The sequence below is a fragment of the Rhincodon typus genome, chromosome 21 (assembly GCF_021869965.1).
Source record: "Rhincodon typus isolate 14 chromosome 21, sRhiTyp1.1, whole genome shotgun sequence".
Taxonomy (NCBI): Eukaryota; Metazoa; Chordata; class Chondrichthyes; order Orectolobiformes; family Rhincodontidae; genus Rhincodon; species Rhincodon typus.
In genome coordinates, this window is record NC_063352.1 from 42,402,972 (window position 1) to 42,424,820 (window position 21,849).

The 21,849-nt window shown below is 39.7% G+C and overlaps 1 protein-coding gene across 2 annotated transcripts in view; it reads right to left on the reverse strand.

Annotated features, from left to right (window-relative positions):
• chtf18 (CTF18, chromosome transmission fidelity factor 18 homolog (S. cerevisiae)) overlaps positions 1-21,849 on the reverse strand; it is a 102,538-nt gene that overhangs the window by 40,419 nt on the left and 40,270 nt on the right. For both annotated transcript variants that reach the window (XM_048609904.1, XM_048609905.1), the window contains exons 13-18: positions 20,690-20,788; positions 13,997-14,127; positions 13,706-13,871; positions 12,006-12,230; positions 10,073-10,222; positions 231-361 (exon numbers count right to left, since the gene is read on the reverse strand). In XM_048609904.1, coding sequence (XP_048465861.1) covers positions 231-361; positions 10,073-10,222; positions 12,006-12,230; positions 13,706-13,871; positions 13,997-14,127; positions 20,690-20,788 — 902 coding nt within the window. The remainder of the gene's footprint in view (positions 1-230; positions 362-10,072; positions 10,223-12,005; positions 12,231-13,705; positions 13,872-13,996; positions 14,128-20,689; positions 20,789-21,849) is intronic.

A 21,849-nucleotide genomic window follows, 5' to 3' on the forward strand; every position in this document is an offset into this window, starting at 1 on the left:
GATGGGCAAGAAATGCTAGAATTGCTAGCAAAATGCTCATTGTATGAAAGAATGAAAAGAAATATGCAACTTGTGAGAAACATTTAAAACTCCAGGTTTTCTCATGGAACAAATCCAATTTTAGATCAGCCTTACTAGGATACTCAGGCTATATATAAAGCAATTGGAGTTTTTAAATCTCTACAATATAAATAAAGGAACATTAAGGAGAAATTAGAAACAGCACTTACGGGTCCAGCAGATAGACATATTGCCCGTCTGGTGTCCGCTCCTGGTGATAGGTGAGGTTGTAGGACAGCATGGCACCAATCAGGTCAGCTAGCTGTTGCTTCTCCCTGGCACTGTACAGCTGGGTGTTTACCTGTAATAAATGGTTTACAATTCCTGTCATTATGAGGTTCTGAGCTATTGAAGAAAAAATTATTGAAAACTTGTCATTTGGAACTTTTGACCACAACCAAGTAACCCAGAATAACTGCTCACAGCAAGTGCACTCCTTCAGTGATTTCTGAATAATACATCACATTCATCTTGAATTGTGTCCTTCGTACTATTATTAGTCTCTGCATTATTCGTTATTCCTACATATCTCATCGTATCCAACTGTCTGCCTCTTTATTCATTAATAGGTATTTTCCAACTGTAACAACAACTAATACACCTAGAATGTTACATTCTAATCAGCTTATGGTACTTATCCTTCAATAGCATCAGCTGAAAAACCTTCAGCAAATCATTCGTTTTGTCAATTTTTTTTGTTTGCAGATTTGTAGCAAACATCTATAAGTTTTCTTACTTCAGGTTTCAAGATGGCTTTTGAACATTTCTTACAATGTTGTTTGACCAGTGAAAGCAAATATTCTATTCATAAGCCCATTAACTTTATGGCATTTCCTTCTGGAGATTTAATGGCTTTTTTCCAACTGATATTGAAATAACTCCACAGAAGTCAGTATCCCGTCACCAAGTCACCCTTTATGTGGAGTACAGTGCACAGTACATGTACTCTGACCAACTAGCTTGGGGCCAGTCCCTAGAGTAAGCAGAATCTCCGAGATTCCCATTTATATCTGTCAGCCAGGGTTCCCTGACTGGCCCAGGTTAACAGCCCAAATCAGGGATCTCATACTCAGTGACATCCAATCTTGTTCCAATCACTGCAAATATCTTTTTTGTTAACAATCACTTCATATTATGAGACTATACAATAATCAAAACTACAGTACTACCTTAATTTCCATATTAATTCTGCTAGACATTTTTTGCCAAACCTCTAGTCTGTGATTCCAAAAATTGGCAGATTTGGCACACAAGCCAGAAATTCTGCTTTGCCCGGAGCAGAGAAAATACTCTGATGTTAAATCTTCCAGTCAATAAAGAGCAGACAGGTCCTGTTTGAACGGTGTGCATTACAATCAAAGAATTAAGCCTGCAGCCACAACGTTGCCCCAAGAGACACTAAATGGATCTACACACTAGTCTTCAGTTATTCAGCTCTTTCCTCTTTTTTTCTTACAGAATCATTTTCTTTAATAAAATGTTCTTTAAAAAAAAATACTAATAGCTTTAGAGGGTAACTTTCAGAAATAGTTTTAAGCACATATAGAGTGGCATCTCAAAATACCAGACATTTAAATGAGAGTTTTCTCTTTATCCCTTGGTGTCAAATAGGTTTAAATGGAGTTTTTAATAGGTTTGCATTTGCTACCCTTCTCAGTTTTGGGATAACTTATACTTGGAGATATCTTTAGTTTGAAGATCGTAGCTACTGTCTCAATAGATTCCATTTTGTACTCGCCCACTGACATTATCTGCAAAATCACCCAATGACATCAGCAAAGGGGCAGGTAGACAATCTTCTCTTATATGTTCTGATTTAAAACGAGCAGCTGCTTAGATCAGCTAAAACACTTCGAAACTTGCACTAATAATTTCAACATCGCTGAGTATAGTGTCTTTAGTGCTTGCTTATGTGGGGCAGAAACAACTCTTGTCACTCACAAGGAATCTTTTGAAATAGAAGGTGGGCTTATCAAGAGGTTTCAGTTATAATTCCCAAAGTGATCTTTAAGTGTCAACTGTGCATTATTGAAACAGTGCAGCACTGGCAGTATGATCAAAGAACAATACGACATAGGAACAGGCTGTTTGGCCCTCCAAATCTGCACCGGCACATTTTGCCCTTTCATACTAAAACTGTCTTCACTTACAAGATCCATATCCCTCTATTCCCTTTCTATTCATGAATTCGGCCAGGTGCTCTTTGAATGCTGCTACTGCGTCTGCGTCCACCACTACCTCTGGCAGTGTGTTCCAGGCACTCACCACACTGTATGAAAAACCTGCCTCATACATCTCTTTTAAACTGCCCCCCCACCCCAACACCTTGAACCCGTATCCTCTAGTAATTGATTCCTCCACCCAGGGAAAAAGCCTCTCAACTTCCACTCTATTCAATCATTCACAATCTTATAAACTTCTATCAGGTCACCCCTCTATCTCCCTGTGTTTCAGTGAAAACAAACCAAGTCTATCCAGCCTTCCTTCATAGCTAATATCCCCCAAACAAGGCAACATCCTGGTAAACTGTTTCTGTACCCTCTCCAAAGCATTCACATCCTTCTGGTAATGGGGCAGCTTTTAGATGAAATACGAAACTGAGGCTCCACTTGCGCTTTCAGGAGAATACAAGAGATTCCAAGGCACTAATTCAAAGAGCTGGGGCCTTTCTCCCTGGTGTCGGAGTTGGTATTTATCTTGCAACCATCATCACTTAAAATAGGTTATCTACTCATTATCGTATTGTTGTTATGGGATTTGCGTGCATGCAAACTAACCACCACAGTTCCTACATTTATAACAGTGAATACACTTCAAAAGCATTTCAATGGCTCTGAGAGCTTTGAGTTTTCATGAAAGGCACTGCATAAATCCAAGTTGTTTTCTGAACTATATTTAATGCTGATACACAGCACATAGGAAACCTGACTCTCTGACTAATTTTTCAAAAAGGTACTTGTGAAATTCTAGAATATTTCATCCCGCATTGTTGCGAATTGTGGATGAGTTCAAGAAGCTCAGTAAAGGACTGGCAGAAAACAAACATTTTGAGAAGGTCTGATCAAAAATGATCAATGATTGTAAAAGAAAGGAATCTGGGTTTATTTTCAGAGAATACAGTCATAAAAATACTGCAAAACATTTCTCTCCTGAATTAGCACAAGGATACAGATGGTGTTAGCCATTTATCATATTCCCAGTCACTTCAAGGAATAAACAAATTTAAGAGTTTTGGTATTAAGATGTGAACAAAATGGTTTTTAAAAAACAGAGGAGGAGATAAGGAAAATAGCGAGTAAGAAGGAAAGCACAGATGCACAATGCCAGAGAAAATAAGTAGGCCCAAGAAAGAAAAAACGTCAGCTACACAAAACATAAGAGATTAAAAAAAAAAGGGCAGGGGGTGAGAGAGAGAGTGGTAGACAGAAAGACAAACATACAGGGAAGTCTAGATATTTCAAAGACATTCAAATTTTTGGGGAAATCTCAATTAAATGTATGTCAATTCAAACCTATTTTGCAAATATACTGGGTTAGAAACTTAGTGCTGTGTGAATCTTGCCAAGAGCAGCTCTATCCATTTTACTTTTATTTAAGTAAGTTAATTTCCTGACTTCACTGCTGCAGTTTGCAACCATCTTGCACTATTCGCAAAGTCATCTGGGGTGAACCAGTCGTGGGATATTTCTAGGATGCTCCCAGTAAATCTATCGGTTAGTTTCTGGGTAATTCTAAGCAGCCTGCCTTCTCTCCCAGATCATATCCACATGTATTTAATTCTTCATTTCTAAACTGTTAAAATGTTTCAAACGTGTGTGAGCATCATCCCTTTTTTTTATTTCTCATATTTGCTCAACATTATTTTTTGCCTGTCTACTTGTATTTTCAATTTCTATGGTTCTGTGTACACATCCTCCATGATGTCACTGCTCCCCATCTCAAAATTTTACAACCCCACAATCCTCCAAAATCGTGGAATGGTTACATAAAGGAAGCCAAAACAGTTATAAAATTGTCCAAATTTTTCTTGGTGATTTCGCAAAGCATATAAAATATATTTGAAATTCTTCCTCACTGAATTTAGCTACTAAAATGATCAAATCCAACCAGAAGTTAAAGCTGACAGACTGTCAAGTCTGCTCGCTATTTGCTTTTCACAGAATCAAAGCACTTCTCCGTCAAGATGAAATTTCATTGCTTTTTATTCCCCTCTGGAATTCATTCGTCCTTTCTCATTTTTCATTTCTCTTTGAAACCCAAGATCAGATTTTCGCATTTCTCGATCTTTTTCCTCTTTTGAATTAAAGTCTTTCCATTTTCCCTGTTAGAATTCCATAAAATACTGTTAATTAAATCATCTTTGGAGAAGTAAGCAAAGCATTTAAAAATTAATCTGTAAACATTATCTGTTACATAGATTAGATTTTGATCTGTATCAAATCAACTCGATCAGTCCTTGAAATACTTCAGCAATATGAGTGGAAGCTTTTTGATGTCAGGACATATAAAACAAATCCAGAGGACTTGAATAATCATTTACGACAAATTTGAGCATTAGTAAATGCTACAAAGAATGCTACAATTCATACTGAATTAAGCTATTTGAGTATTTCTGAAAGAATTACAATAAATGGAGAGAACACCAAACATTTGCCATCAGCTTGAAAAGAGGAGTCACATTCCTGTGTAATTCAGGGGAGAACACAGCAATTGTGTGTCTGCACAGAACCATTTTATGAGCATTCTTTAAGAATACCATTTAGTAACATGCACAGTGCGCAAGACATGTAAAAATGAATAGAAACTCCTTTCAGCATACCAGACCACATAACAGCATAACATACCTCTGAATTCAGAAGCTGAACAACAGATTAAGTGATTTTAAAGTCAAAAAAGCGCTAACCATTTCAGTGACCCACAATCTCAGCAGAATGGTTCTACAAGTGTTTGCAGATGGAAATCTATAATAAATCAGGAATTGCCTTAATCAGAATTCATTTTATTTTTCGTTTCAATTATAAATGATTCCCCAAGCTAAAGAACAGAAAACAACAGCCAGAGTTCCTTTCTCATGACTATCACCAACTCACGTATAAAAATACAAGAGCAAGACACCCCACAACACATAGTTGACTGATGCTCACTTCCTAGGCTCATACATGTACCTATGAGCTTGTCAATTTATACCATGTACGAGTGTAGACTTCACCATATGTACATGTCATCAGGAAAAAGGCGGGGGTGGGGTAAATTTAGAAGATGAGGAGCTGAAAATCAAGGATCACAGTAACCTCAATCGCTACACAGGTATTAATGTCTGCTGAAACCACTGAAGAGAATCAAGGAGCAATTAAAAGGAAGCATGTACATTTATGAGTGACAGAGCCTGCAGCACCACTTACTGGCTAATAGAATACATCATGATCATATGAATGTCTTTTGAAATTTGAGATAATGAAAGGACCACCGTACTGGGGAGTTGTGGGGGAGAGCAGTAGAACAGGGATGGGGTAAAGCAAAAGCAGCTGTAATCAGCTCAAGATAATGAGAAAATTCAAACCACTGCACTCATCTCCTCTCCAGAGGACCGGAGTAATGTCCATCTCTTGTGCTTTACTTCCAGCTGGTAAAATGTAACTACACTGTTAAAAGCTGTAACTTATAGTTAGCTGTAAATTAGGGATCCAGGTCAGCACAGATACCACTCTAATCCTGGGATACAGCAGTACAAGCGTTCAATTGAAAAGACAGTAGTTCTTCTGTTGATTAACATGCTAAGTAATTGCTCCCCATTCCACAAAAGCCATTTCTTTCATAAAAACAATTGTCACTTTGTGCTTACAGGAATATTTGTGACATGGTGAACATTTGGAGGAAGTAAGGAAGCAACTACTAGTGATCCTGACCTAGCAAGACACACAGGTAAAGCAGCTTATGACACAATGACCCTGAATTTTAAATTGTATACAGGATTACTACATTGGAAAGTATCCTCCGTTGGTAATATATGGCTGTGGTTTTAGATTGCCTCTTGTATATTACATCATGAAAGCTATTTAGGTCTTCAATAAATTTCTGGTTTTGAAAGTGTTTTTTTGGGAGTACCATTTATACAGGTTTCAATGCAATTGTACTTAGAAACATAGTTAATAGGAGTAGATCACTCAGCCAATTAAACTTGCTCTGCCGTTTGATGGGATAGTTAACCTTCTACCTCAACACTATACACACGTACTTGTGAAATCTCCATATTCCTTGACAGCTTTAATATCTGGACACAATAACATCTGGTGTTTGATGATTTCCTTCAATAAGTGCATGTTGTGAGCTTGAAGACTGTTTCAAAGGTGAAACAGTGTGGCTTATTGCGTAGCTAGCAAACACGGCTCACTGTACCCTTATATTCACTGATTTCATTCCATCAAGTCCTATGCAATGAGTATATATATTCAGCCAGCACAGACAGCACCAGTAAAATGCACTGCAGTCAGTCCCTATGGAAATTTGAGATCTGCTAATAGCATGGTGCAGAGAATCATTAACATAGATTTGATGAAGACAACAGGCATTCATTTTTATTGGAACCTTTATGTACTGTGTAGAATGCTCCAAATTCTGGATGTCAGGTGAATAGAGTCTAGTATAAGGCCGGTGGCCTTGTGTCACAGAGCATTGTGTCCTCTGAGCGAGTAGCTCAGAAGTGAGAGGTTCGAGCCCCACCCCAAGGTTCACTGGTCAAGGAAGGTACACTCATTACCTACCGAACAGATTGATTATCAATTTGCAAATCCTCCAACACGTACCAATGAGTGGGAGAGATTTCTGGTCAGCCATGTGATGGAAAGAAAGCTGGAGCCTCGATCATCCACAGTTCTGTGCCACATGTAAGTGACGCATTTAACACCACATGTTGCCGCAGCAACTCAGACTCAGTGATCTGTAACATGTCACTATCACCAGTAAGGATTAGGGAAGTAGACACCTTTATAAAAATGTTCACTGTTTATACATTATGAAATCAGGCAACCTCAGTTAATTAATATGTCAATCTTCCATCCCTCAAATCATTCATTTATTTATCCATGCCCATTCACTCAATTTCTGAAGTGTTTGATTCTTGTTGAGATTCATTTTTAATACCAACTTGTTGGTATTCTCACCCCAACGACCAGGAAGGGACATCAGCAGTTGGCAGCGTCATTGATATAAATGATTTGGATATAAATATGAGGTATGGTAAGTAAGTTTGCAGATGACACTAAAATAGGTGGTGCAGAGGTGCGGGTGCATAGTTCGTTGAAAGTGGAGTCGCAGGCAGAGTGGTGAAGGAAGTGTTTGGCATGCTTGCCTTCATTGGTCAGAACACTGAGTATGGAGTTGGTGTGTAATGTTGGAGCTGTACAAGGCATTGTTGAGGCCACTTTTAGAACACCGATTACAATTCCGGTCGCCTTTCTATAGGAAGGATGTTGTTAAACTCGAGAGGGTGCAGAAAAGATTTACAAGGATGTTGCTAGGAATGGAGGGTTTGAGTTATTACAAGAGGCAGAATAGGCTGAGGCTTTTTCCCCTGGAGTGTTGGAGGCTGAAGGGTGACCTTAGAGGTTTATAAAATTATGGGGGGCATAGATAGAGTGAATAGCCAAGGTCTTTTTCCTAGGGTGAGGAAGGCTAAAACTAATGGGTTTAAAGGTTTAACTAAAGGTTTAAGGTGAGAATGGACCTGAGGGGTAGCTTTTTCATGTAGAAGGTGGTGCATGTATGGAATGAAATGCCATAGAAAGTGGTGTAGACAGGTACAATTACAGTATTTAAAAGGCATCTGAATGGGTATATGAATAGAAAGGGTTTAGAGGGATATGGGCCAAATGCTGGCAAATGGGATTAGGTCAGATTGGGTTGTTTGGTCAGTGTAGACAAGTTAGACCAAAGGGTCCGTTTCCATGCTGTATAACTCTATAACAGATTATTTGGCTAGCTGTTCTGTTCTTGTCTTCACACACAGCGCTGAATATGGGACAGCATTCAGGAGTAAGAATCCAGCCTGATGTTATTACATGTGCTTATCCTTGTCTTTAGCTAAACATGAATGTAGGTTCATCCCTTAGCATTTTTCTTCATAACAGGAATGTATTTTGAAATATTCCCATAAATATGTCATTGCTTCTGTATTGATCTATCCCATAACTTAGTTTCCCAGTGTATTTCAGCCAACTCAACTATTGCCTTATTTTAGCTTAAGTTACTAGTCAGGGAACCACTCCTCTCAATTTGAAATGGAATACAAACTTCAGTCAGAATATGGTCACTGCTACCTAGGGGTGCCTTTACTCTGAGATCATTAATTAGTTCTCTCACATCACACAATACCAAGTCTGGTATAACCTGCTCTTGGGTTAGCTTCTTAGAGCAGCATGTTCTGGAACCATCTCAAAAGCATTTTTTGAACCTCTCATCCAGGTTACCAACGCCAATCTGATTTCACCAGTTTATTTGTAGATTAAAATCACCAACAATTATTGCTGTTAAAGTAGGCACAAAAGCAGCAATCCAATGGTAACGATTGCTGAAAAGATTTGGGCATTAGATTCCCAACAAGTTTCCACCAGCAACAAAGAAATTATCAGAATTGAAGTCATATTTCTGTTGGTGCTTTTCAGTTTAGCTTTGGACTTTACAGCAAAACCCCAGCATAACAGAAGTAGAGCATCTGGTCTAACTGTTATATATTACTGTTTATATTCCACATAAATCTCCTCCTATCATATGTCATCCTGCCCTATTTACCGATGTTCTAAACTTTTCCTCCCTTGTGTACCAAGCTAACTTTCCTTTAAATAATTCTAGTCAAGTAAACTACTCCATGTGATAATAAGTTCCACAACTGAACCACGCCGTAGATAAATATTTATCTCCTGACTTCTTTATTGCATCATCAGTGAATCTTTTACATCTATGACCTCTTGCTTTGGACACTTCCATAGGCAATATCTTCTCTGCATCTAGCGTATCAAACAACTGCATTATTTTAAAGGTAACCCCTCAAACTTCTTAAAAGAATTTTGCAAACAGCAGTGACAAATTCACTCCTATATGATAAAATGGTGTTTGCCAACATCCAAGAAATGAACAACAATGCCCATGTATGCATAACCACATTTACATAATAGCTCTTCTTTTATGTAAAATATACTTTTGTCATTCTTTAGCTTTGGTCAACTGAACCAAATCAGGAGTGTAACAGTTGGTAAGGCGTCAGTGGCTGATCCAGACCTATTTGACCCAGTGGTTAAGTACTGCTGCCTCACAGCACCAAAGGCCTGGGTTCGATTCCAGCCTTGGGCTGTGCAATCTCCCACAGGCATTCTCCGTGTGTCTGTTTGGGTTTCCTCTGGGTGCTCCACTTTGCTCCCATAGTCCAAAGATGTACAAGTTGGGAGGATTGGCCATGCTTAAAAAAAAATTGCCCTGTGGTGTTCCAAGGATGTGCAGGTTAGGTGGGTTAGCCCTGGTTAAAAACCCCACTATGGGGATGGGAGGAGGGATGCTCTTCAGAGGGTCAGCACAGACTTAATAGGCCAAACGGCCACTTTCTGCACTATAGGGATTCTACGATTGTATACTTAAAATTGGAAAAAATGAGTCATAACCTAGATTGATAAATCCTTCTTACCACAACCAAAGTTTAAAAATACACCATGAACAGTTAATGAAGAACTGTTGGCTTGTTCAAAACTACCAGTAAATTTAAACATGAGGGCAAATAGTTAAGAACCATTGTTCTTAAAATTCCACGTCACCAGCTTGAATCAGAGAATCATATAGCTCAAATGAAGCTCATGTGCCCAAATACACCTGCGCCAGTTTTTGAAAATACTATCCAATTAGTTCACTCAAGTGCTGCCGTTCTCCATTGCCAGCAAATCTCTTCCTTCCAGACATTTATGTGAAGGTTTGGTTCCCACCCTACTCAAGGACCATCTGAGAACATGTGCTAGGTCTAGTGACTCACTGGTCGTAGTTTTGGAGAAAGGATGTCGAGCAGTAGACAGAGGATTTCCGACACGAGTGCTTGCAAAGTGATACGGCTGCGGATCGCCGGGCTGATTTCACCCACCATGGATGTCAGCAAGTTGTTCATGTGGGCAATCTTAGTTTGTGCCTGTTCAACAGGAAACAAAACAGTATACAATACATTATGCCCTTCCATAGAAAACAGTGAATAAGAGACGGTCACTGTTCTAAAGTGGTGTAAAGGTTGAATTACAAGACACTTAAAAGGCTTCTGTACAGGAGTTATAAAAATTTGACCCTCTCCAGCTAATTAAGTGAGGCTTTCTTTTCAGAAAGCCAGACTAAACGCTCCATGTTCATAAATAACTTACATGCTAGAGAAATGCACGAAAGCATATGTCACACATTAATAAAGGAAAATAAGCAGGGATTCTGTACTTCATCTCACCAACAGTTTGCCTCATCAATTTGTGGTACATGCCCCTACTATGAATGTTCTCCATTGAAATAATGTTTGTTCAGCGCAAGTGATTCCCTCTTTGCCAAGAAATGCTCGTACAATGAAGTGTATGGAACAGCTTCCAAAACTCAACTCCAAAGAATTCACAGGGTAAATCCCACTGAAGTTGTCAATCAGATAGCAATGCTTTCCTCGTTAGTTTAGCTAACCTCTGGCCTATTTGATTGCTTGTCTCAAAATCTAGGAAACAGAAACCCAGCCTAACAGCCATGAGGCTTTGTTCTGTGCTAGATGACTAGGTAGTTCTTTTAAATTCAATTTGGAACCTTTGCTCTCTGGCAAACAAGAACAAAGTGATAAAGCATTTCCAAAGATGAACCAGTTTCTCTGTATACCAATTTACATCGTTTGCCAATCCCTCCCTGTCTGTTCCATCCTATTTTTCTTCTCTTGCTTACTTAATTGGTTCTGTCATATATTTAATGACTTAACATAGGATAGTGGCAGCACCTGTAACCAGAGACAAGTTCAGTCTTGGTGGTTGCTGGGAACACACAGTGGCTAATAAATCTATACATTCTGGTTTTACTTCCCTGTCCACATGAAGGTGATGTTTGCTTCTGGGTTGTGAGTCCCACAGAGGGCAATTGCCCTACAGAACCAATGTTCACATGTACATTTGGGACACCAAGCATTCATGTGGCTTTATGGCGAGGCAAGTGAAGCCTTACTCGCACTCAATACCTGCACATCGCAACAGGAATCGGGGGCCCAAACCATTTGTAACCTCTCCTTAGCTCATTAAGAACTACTGCAGCCCTGGAGTGCATCCAGCTTCCTCAGCACAAAGGCTGAATGTGCGACACTCCCAAAGTGAACTGCCTTACCTGGGAAGGTATTTAGCCTAAAATAAAACACAAAACTGCAGATGCTGAAGATTTGAAACAAAAACAGAACTTCCTGGAGAAACTCAGCAGGTCGAGCAGGATGGGTGGGCAGAAAGCAGAGTTAACATTGAGTCCAGTGACCCTTCTTCAGTCACTAGTCTCAAAACGTTAACTCTGCTTTCTCACCACAGTTGCTGCTAGATCTGTTGAGTTTCTCCAGCAATTTCTGTTTTTTAGATATTGAGCCTGTTAGGTATCAGGATATATTTAAATCAGCTTTAGCAATGAGATGTATCTAAAAAAAATTACGTTTAGATAAAATGATGACTAATAAGTGTTCCATGGACCCTTTATTTGGCAATTTAACCTTTTAGCCTGGTCTTATGCAGAAATCTCTAAATTATTGCAATCCAGACATTTAATTCTGGGATTGACAGAATTTGGTGTCTCAGAATCAATGGATTTGTGGTGCTGGCAGTGAGGTGAAATTGAAGCCATCAATCGATCATGACTTCTGTACGGTGGGTTGTATTGACTACCGGTACTCATTTTCATTTACTTATATACAGGAGGGTTTCCCTTACCTCATATTGGCTGTTTGGATAGGAAATCCTTGGGATACTGGATGCTGCAAACAGCATGTGAAAGGTAACTGGAAGGAAGGGCAGGTATCGCATCAGCTGGAAGTTCTGTACGCTCATCATCCTCTTGTTTAGGATGTCTGTGAACTCCAACCACTCCAGTGCCAGGCAGACTCCAGTGAAAGTGGGATCTTTGAACTTCATTAGCAGGAAATTGTCAAACAAGCCCTGCAGTACGGATTATTACAAGATTAGAAAGAATGTCTGATCAATTCTATCAATGGATGTTAGCCCAAGCTTCATTTTTCAAACCATTACTCCCACACCTCTTCAGGGCTGAATAACTGTCAGCACAAGAATTTGACAGAGTGATGCATTTTTGTGGTCATATATACATAAAAAACACTCACAAGAAACAGACAAGGTAACTCAATTTGTGTAAAATGATTTCTCTTCAGAAAATGAGGTTAAATTGACATGAGAGTTTTCAAGGATAATTCATAGGGCTCAAAATATTCTCCCACACCTGCATTCCCACCCTACCTAGCACTCCCTTTTGGTTTTCAGGGGATCCTCAAACATTTTTTCATGAGGTGATAATGTCACAGAGTGACAATACCTTTAGTATTAGTGCCGATACGTACTGATTTGGATAACAAAGAAGCAAAATTAGAAGAATTTATCAACATCCCCAGTAATCATCACCCCTCCATTCATCTTAGTACTTTTCTTGTGTGCTGTAGCTTTAGTTTCTTAGATACCACGGTATTTAAACTGGTACAAGAAAATATGTATAACTTAGTAACAAATGCCTTCATCAAAAACATCCTAAAATATGTATACTTAAAAAGTCATCACCCAAACCGTGCCTTCCACAGAATGGTTATATCTCAAAAGACAAACATACAATGGTATGGCTAACACAGTCACTGCATCTTAAGTATTTTTAGCATTAGGTTACTTTAAAATGTGATTAAACATAGCTGCAAATCATTATGAAATAAAACTGCTTGATCTTAAATTATACAATTGAGAGAGTGCAATAGCGTATATATTTTCCCCACAATAGTAACTCCTGAATTCCTGCAGCTTTAATCTACAAGAAATCCATTATCCCAGACTTCCTTTTGCTAGTTAGGCAAGCACTCCTTTGTTGAAAAGTTTACAACCATTTTCTCCACTTAGTAAGCCCCTCTCTCCCGTTTGCAGACTTCAAACCCCACCCAACTGCAACCCTTCACACCCCACACTCTTTTGCAGCTCCTCTCTCCCCACTTTGCAGCCTCGGCTTCCAATACCCGTTCCTGTACCTCCCACCCTAGCCTCGCTGACTTTGCTCCGCAGGGTTACTCCTCTTACCTGCAGCCTCATTTCCTGATCCTGCTGACTGCTACCACTCACCTCATACCTCCAATCACAGTCTGCTTCTCTCTAGTGTTTGCTTCTGGCAAGTTCACCAGAGAACCTATTAGCAGCAAGAACAGCAGAAAACTAGCCTGTGATTGGAGGAGTGGCTCACCATTTCCTTCCATTCTATTTAATGGCATCGCCTTTTCTTGGATTGACCATCCTCTTGAATGGATCTACACAGCAACTGAGGATTTCAGTTAGGGATTCGCCCACTGCTCTGGTGCATTTTGAGCCCTGATAATTTAGAACTCAACAATAAAATAGATGTTGTCGATTTCTGAAAAGTTATTTACTTGAGTGATCTTTTCATAATCTCCTGTTGAGGTGGAGAGATGAAGAATATAATTGAATCTCTGTGCCGCTGTACTTAACGTGGTCTTCATAATGCCATCCAAGGCGCTTTGGTCATCACTGCTCTGTAATTCATACTGTAAACTGCAATCCTGGCCAATTCGCTTTCTAAAAAGCACAAAGTCAAGATTACATTCATTGCTAATACAATGACTTTACCGCCACAACAGATTTAGTAGAAGTCTGTAGTGCTAATGCAAAATTATGCTCTATGCCAGATGCATCTTCAGTACCTTTGAACCTTTGGGAGTTGAAAGATCTCTTTCCAGACGGAGAACAGGCTCTTGTTTAAGTCCTTGAGGCCTACGTTTGCAGTCTGAATTATTCTCATGCTTAGATTCTTTTTCCCTCTTCCATGGAGGAACTAAAAATGCAATTCAAACATTGACAGAATATAACAAGGTCAGAGATTTCAATGATGCAGAGAAATTCTACAAATGTGAAGTCTGCAATGATTTAGTTGTCAAGAATTGAGTTCATGAAGATTTCACCATACTCATTAAAAGACAGAATTTAGAAGCTTCACCATACACAAGACATCCCAAATTGCTTTGTAGACAATTAAATATTTGGTAGCTGTATAACATAGAAAATGGGGGCAGTCAACTCTCACACAGCAAGATCTGACAAAGAGTAACTAATGACTAATGTGTTTTGTCAAATTGTGTTCACTGCACTTAGGTGTGCTTTCCATTGTTTCAATAATAACATGACACTATATGGTCCACAAGGGAAAAAAACTGCAAAACAAAGCACCATTTTAGGCCACAGTAGTGAGTGCAGGTTTGTGCACCCCATTATAGGAATGATAAATTGGAGCAGCCTGTAATTCACCAACACAATGTTAGGAATGCAAAACTCTAGCTATGATGAGAAACTTTAGATAACAGAATGAATTCAATGTAGCAGAGAATTTGATATGATTTAGCAGTGAGGCTCACAATTCTGAAAAAAATATAAAAAGTACATATGACATACTGTTTTATCTTGTTACAAAATCAATGATGAGGCAGTCGACAATTTGAAATGGTTACATGAGTAAGGAAAGATTAACAGAAATTTCTTTATCCTGAGATTTGCTTGAGCTTCGAATGCTGGAAAACTGGATGAATATTAAAACAAAGGAAGCTATAAGACAACAATGGGACATTGGGATTAATACTGAATTGCTTTACAAAAGTGCTGAATTGACAAGCTAGGCTTGAAGCCCTCTTTCTGGGCCGCAAGACACCAATGATTCAGATATAAATCAGAGCTTGAATTTAATTAATCTGTGTAAAAATTCAATTTGCTTCATCAATGCAGTTAAATAAATAAATTTCAGTTTTAGGTGGGAGTTATCAAAAAGGCTGTAGATCACAAACTAAAAGCCATTTCTATTTTACTTTGCAGGGCGCCAGTTCTAATTTTCAGAATGAATAAAGACAAACCAAACCTGAAAAGTGTGCTGTCTTCTAAGACAAATTATAACCTCCAAGTACAGATAGCAATAAGGAAAAAGCTGTCCCATATCCAATTGTTTTTGAGAGCAAAATGACTATGCAGCATTAAAAAGGTCTAAATATAGGAAAACGTGCTTCACGTCCTTATTGACATTCATTGGTCCCTGTGGCATGGCAATGCCTAGATTTTAACATTGCCATCCTAGATTTCAAATCCCTGCTGGCTCCTTGTCTCTCCATTTCTCTAAATTCCCAAAGCCTACAAACCTCTGGGATATGCATTCCTCCAATTCTGGTCTTTTATACTTGCTTATTTATATCACTCCGGCACTGTCTGCCATACTTTGAGTTGCTTGGCCCAGGGGGTCTACAAGCTTTCTTTATTAAAAAACTGAAGAGCCTTTAAAAAAATGCACAAAATAAAAACCTGTGGGAGCTGTTAGCTGAAAATTCAGCATTTTCAAACCAAACACTTGGCAAGTTGCATCATTTCAACATATAAAATATATTTACTGAATTTAGATAGCAATAGAACAAAAAAAAACTGATAATAAAACAATCCCAACTCTAAATTATCCCCGCTTTTTAAACATTTTAACATTTTCAATATTTTACTGACAACAAACTTTAATTCAAATATCACAGAACTAAAACTACTTTTTCAGCCAGTAATTCTTGAAATTAAAACTAAAGCCTTTAATACTACATATAGGAAATCACCAGAGCTACATTAGAAACAAAAATAGTCTCAAAAATACAACCTATTCCTTGAATCAAAGCTATCAACGACCATGATGCAGCTAAACCACTTGAACAAGTTTATTTAGAGCATAACATTTTTCATTAAAATAATCATTTGAAACCATTTGTGATGTGCATCGTAATGATTAACATTTTATTCCCACAATAAAAACACATCTCTTCCTTTGACTGATGTTTTCAGGGCTTTTCTTCTTATTAATATGACCTTAAAGGGAAAGATTGGGAATTACAAATGGGATGCTAAAGAGCCAAATGCAGCTCTGGCATTCCAGGTTGCCTACTCCTGATTGATGCCACAAGCAATAACAGTTCTTCCTGAACACACACTTCCTCCTTAAAGATGCTCTGTAAACTTCACCTCCTTGACCAAGCTTCTAGATAACTATTCAAATTAAGTTGTTCTTGACAATACACCTGTAAAACACTTTAGCATCATTTATCGAACACACTGTATAGGTGTTGTTTTCACAATACTCTGGCAACTTGACGGCTACACACTGAAAATAAAATCAATTTTAAATGTCTTGGGATGGATCAGTTGTGTTTGGTGGCGGGACGGTTAGAATACAGATACAGAGACCCAAATCCAGATCCAGACATGAGGCCAAAAATCTTCAGGAGCTTCTCCCTTTTATGGTCTGTCCAATAATTTATAGATTGGCCACTCTCAGAATCAGACAATATTTTCCCAAAGTGCTTGGCATTGGTCTCTGGATGTTCAATAGCAGGATGTATGCACATCACTTACGGTATATCCTTTTAAATATCAATTTGATGTGCAAAGATCAATAGAAAGTGCTTCCTCTCCGTACTTAAGGGCTTCTAACACTGCATTGTTCCTGAAGGTGAACACTGATGTAGCAAGATTTATGTAAAGAACGATGACATAGTCAATGACACGGGTCCGACATTAGTAAGAGAGAAGACACCAATCTAGATTGAGCAGGTGAACAGAAGTCTTTGAGAGAGATGTTTTTGATAATCTATTGTGTATATACATGTAAATAAGGGTTTGATACAATACATAAGAAATTGGACAGCCTTACTTAGAGATATAAATAAAATCAGCTTAAGTGAATCATCAATAATGGGGTAATCGATGGGACTGAAGAGTGACCTGATGGTTTCCATCCACAGGTGTTAATGCAGGTAGGAGAGCATGTTGACGATGCCCTAACCATAATCTTTCAGTGTTCTCCGGAATAAGGAGTTGTACCTCTGGATTGGAAAATTGCTCTGCAACTCCACTCTAAGAAGGGGGACAGAAGGAAAGCAGAGGATTACATACCAGTTAGAATGACAACTGTTGTGGGGATCTTGTTGGAGTCTATGATCAAGGATGGGTTAACTTATCACCTTGAGAAATTTCAATTAATCAGGGAGAGTCAGCATGGATTCATGAAGGGTAGGTCATATCTGAAAAATCTCAATTTTTTGAAGAGGTGACAAAGGTGAAGGACAGAGCTAAGTTGACTGAGGTTGTTTATATGGACTTCCACAATACTTTTGATAAAGTCCTATGCAAGAAACTGCTAACTAAAGATGGAAGCCCAGAGGACGCAGGGCAAATTACTGACAATAATAGGAAATTAGTTGAGTGGCAGGAAACAGAGAACTGGAATAATGGGTAAGTACTCAAAATGGCAGGACATAACTGGTGGTGTCCTGCAGGGATCTGTTTTGGGTCATCAATTACTCACACTCGGGCAGTGGCGTGGCGTGGGCTGGTGTAGCCCGGAGCGGGACTCTGGCGGCAGCATGGTGTGGGCTGTAGCAGTGGAAAAGGAAAAGGAAAAATTGAACAATGTTTCTTTTCTTTTTAAAACTATTTTTAAATAATGTGAATGGCGCCTATGCATGGCGACAGTACAAAATTTTCACGGCATTTTCTACTGAATGCACATGACAATAAATGATTCAAATCAATTCAATAACAACTTCGAAAATGGCACAAAAAGTCAAATATCCAGATTTGCTGACAACACAAAATTGGGCAGCATTTTAGATAGTGTTGACGACAGCATAAAATTAGGACAGCATATTGATAGATTAGGCAAACGGGCAAAGCTGTGATAGATGGATTTTAATTTAAGCAAGAGCGAGCTTATCCATTTCGGGCCTAAAAAGGATAGATCGGGTTCTTTTTTAAGAAGGTACAAAGTTAAATACAGTGGATGTCCAACAAGGTTGGAGGTTCAGGTGCACAGATCTCTAAAATGCCACGAACCGATGCAGAAAATAGTCAAGATGGCAAATGGAATACTGGACTTCATCTCTAAAGGGCTGGAGTACGAAGATGCAGATGCTATGCTGCAGTTATACAAAACCCTAGATTGACCCCACTTGAGTATTGTGAGCAGATATAGGCATCACACCTTGTAATGGATGTTTTGGCCCTGAAGGGAGTTCAATGCAGATTTACAGGGATGATAGCTGGACTTTAAGGGTTAAGTTTAAGGAGAGATTAGACAAATTAGGCCTTTATTCTCTAGAATTTAGAAGGTGAAGGGGCGATCTAATCAAGATTTTCAGGATATAGACAGGGTAGATAAACTATTCCCATGGTTGAAGATTCTAGAACCGGGGGCACAATCAAAGAATTAGGACCAGGCCATTCAGGAGTGAGGTTAGAAAGCGTAGTGGAGGTTTGGAATTCTCTCCATTAAACAGCAGTTGATGCTAATGCAATTGTCCGGTTTAAATTTTAATAAGTATGTGGATTTAGGCCACAGATTAGCTATGATCTTATGGAATGGTGGAGCAGGCTCGTGGGGCTGAATGGTTTATTCCTGTTCCTGTGTTCATTTAATGAGCAAATAGCCTCCTCAGCAGCAGTCTAGGTGTGGACAGTCACAGCGTGAAATACTCCTGACTAGTATCTCAATGTGGGGACAGTAGTATTGGCTTAAAGCACAAGGTAAAGCCTGGTGGCAAGCTGGGGAAATACTTCCAGAGGCAGGAGTTGAAATTAAAATGGAGTCCAAGAGACACAAAAGAGAAGATAACAAAGGTGGATCAGACCTTGGAAGGAGTTGAGAGAAAGAAATGCTGGAAAGGAGAGGACTCTGAAGGAAGGGGATAAAGACCTTGGAAGATTTTGATTACAGGATAGACAGCATGAAGATTCCAAAGGGTAGGAAGAAGAACCTCAGAAGACTGAAGCCTGGCTATGAACCGATGAAACTCTGGTGGGGGAGAAAGCAGAATCAGAACACTTGCAGTGAGGAGTAAACGTTTGAGTACTTGCAGTGATCAGCCAGGCACGATAGTTCATAAGGATGGCACACATTAAAAGGACCAGTACATCCTTACTAAAAAAAGATAACTTTTATTTCCCCTTTCATGCAAGGCCCTTTGGGACCTCTCAAATGGCCAATGATTGATGTTTAACAGAGTGTTGCAGCTAACAGGCACTATAATACAGACAAACCTGCACCCATTACAATGGGACAACTTCACTGTAGGCTCTCAGCCCCCTAAGGATCAGCAAAAAGCTGTCAAGATATCTGGTAAATGAACAACATTTAAGAAAAGAATCTTTTAAAACTCCCATTCTGAGAGCAGTGTGAAACATAGGAACTTGAGACTGATCACTACCGATGTCAGTGGTGCCCCATTTAGTTAAGAACAAGGACTTGAAATAGGCTATATTTCTTTTTTTAACCTAGTTCCAAAATCATGATTTTAATACAGTGCTCTGTTGCAGGTCGGACTCATATGTTGCTGCCACTGATATTGGAGTAGGGAGACTCGAGTACCCTCTTCTCCCCCATATCCAATTGTGATGGCAACAGAAGGTTCTTCACCTAACAGGCCATGCTGACCCCAATCATAGCAGAGCCATGGAGTTTGATGAGTATTCCGTGGAATAGTGAATGAAGATATAACCAAAATATCAATAAATGTTTAACTAACTTCACCTCTCACTCTTTAGCCAGTTGACTGCACCTTCTCATAGTTGTTGGTTATAGATTAGTATGACATATGCAGCTGATCAAACTGCTCAATGTGATCACCACCAAGATCTCAGGCTCCCACATTCTGGTCCTAGGTCTATTATTTACTTGTAGTATGCTGCTCATGGAAACTTTTAATATTGAAAAGTGAGCCCAAAGCTGAGGCATACATTATAGATGCAAACTATTTTTGTGTGTGCGTGCTAGTTGTTAACTCTATGGCTGAGGGTATTCTTCAGAAGCACAAAGGTCAAAAGTCCCTGTCTTGTGCTACACATGGTCCCCATAGACCCCTGGAAATTTCTCCAAAAGCCTAGATAATAATTATCAGTGGAACAATCAATCCAACTTGACCTCACTCCTATTTGATACTTATAATCAGATAGAGAAGGCACATATGTGCACATGTAGACACACTCATGCTCTTGGACACAGGCACACACAACAGAAAGAAACAATAGTCTTATGCTTTCAAGTCCAGGACGTAGGGCCTATTTTTGCCTACTTGCTATTGTTAGAAAATCATTTGAGCTGACAATTGAGCAAACTTGTTTCATTTTAAGGTTGGCTTTTTGTTTCCCCATGGCCTCACTCAGCACGAATCCAAAATAGTAAAAGTTATAATGAGCATTAATAGCAGTGGTGACATTTAACCAGAACACACTGTTAGACTATTCAAACAGTGAACAATTAAATGAAGTGAATCACTTCCCTAAATTTGATGTATAATCCTAAAGTACAATGAAAGGTCAGTTGATCAACTTACCTGTAAAGTGTTCACACAAGAGCGGATATCATTCTCTGCTTTTTCACATAAACTCATAAGAATTCCCATGTCTGCGTTCATCCCTGTTTGAACGGTGATCTAAGTGAGCATGGAGAAAGGGAATAAACAGTCCTTAAATTTGAACTGAACCTCCATCATAAAATCAAAGACACACACACACACACACACACACACACGAGAGTGCGTGCACAGATCCAGCCAAGTGAAGCTCCAGGGAATAGGAGATTTGCCTCATTTCAGGTACCTTACGCCAGCATCTACATCAGGCATTGGATGGTTGGTTACAGAAGAAAACCTGTACCTCAGCCACAAATCAATGTGATATCGTTGCTTATCTCACATTCAATCACATCAAGACCTTGAGGGAGTTGCCCAAATCCATTCCACATTATCTGCAGCAGGGCAGATGTTCACCTGCACATCTGCCAATGTGGTATACTGCATCCGCTGTACCCGGTGTGGCTTCCTCTACATCGGGGAAACCAAGTGGAGACTCGGGGACCGCTTTGCAGAACACTTACGCTCGGTTCGCAACAAACAACTGCACCTCCCAGTCGCGAACCATTTCAACTCCCCCTCCCATTCCTCAGACGACATGTCCATCCTGGGCCTCCTGCAGTGCCACAACGATGCCACCCGAAGGTTGCAGGAACAGCAACTCATATTCCGCTTGGGAACCCTGCAGCCCAATGGTATCAATGTGGATTTCACAAGTTTCAAAATCTCCCCTCCCCCCACCGCATCCCAAAACCAGTCCAACTCGTCCCTGCCTCCCTAACCTGTTCTTCCTCCCACCTATCCCCTCCTCCCACCTCAAGCCGCACCTCCATCTCCTACCGACCAACCTCATCCCGCCCCCTTGACCTGTCCGTCCTCCCTGGACTGACCTATCCCCTTCCTAACTCCCTACCTACACTCACCTTTCCTGGCCCCATCCCCGCCTCTTCGACCTGTTTGTTTCCTCTCCACCTATCCTCTCCTCTATCCCTCTTCTATCCGCCTCCCACTCTCTCCCTATTTATTTCAAAACACCCTTCCCCTCCCCCTTTTCTGATGAAGGGTCTAGGCCCGAAACGTCAGCCTCTCTGCTCCTATGATGCTGCTTGGCCTGCTGTGTTCATCCAGCCCTGCACCTTGTT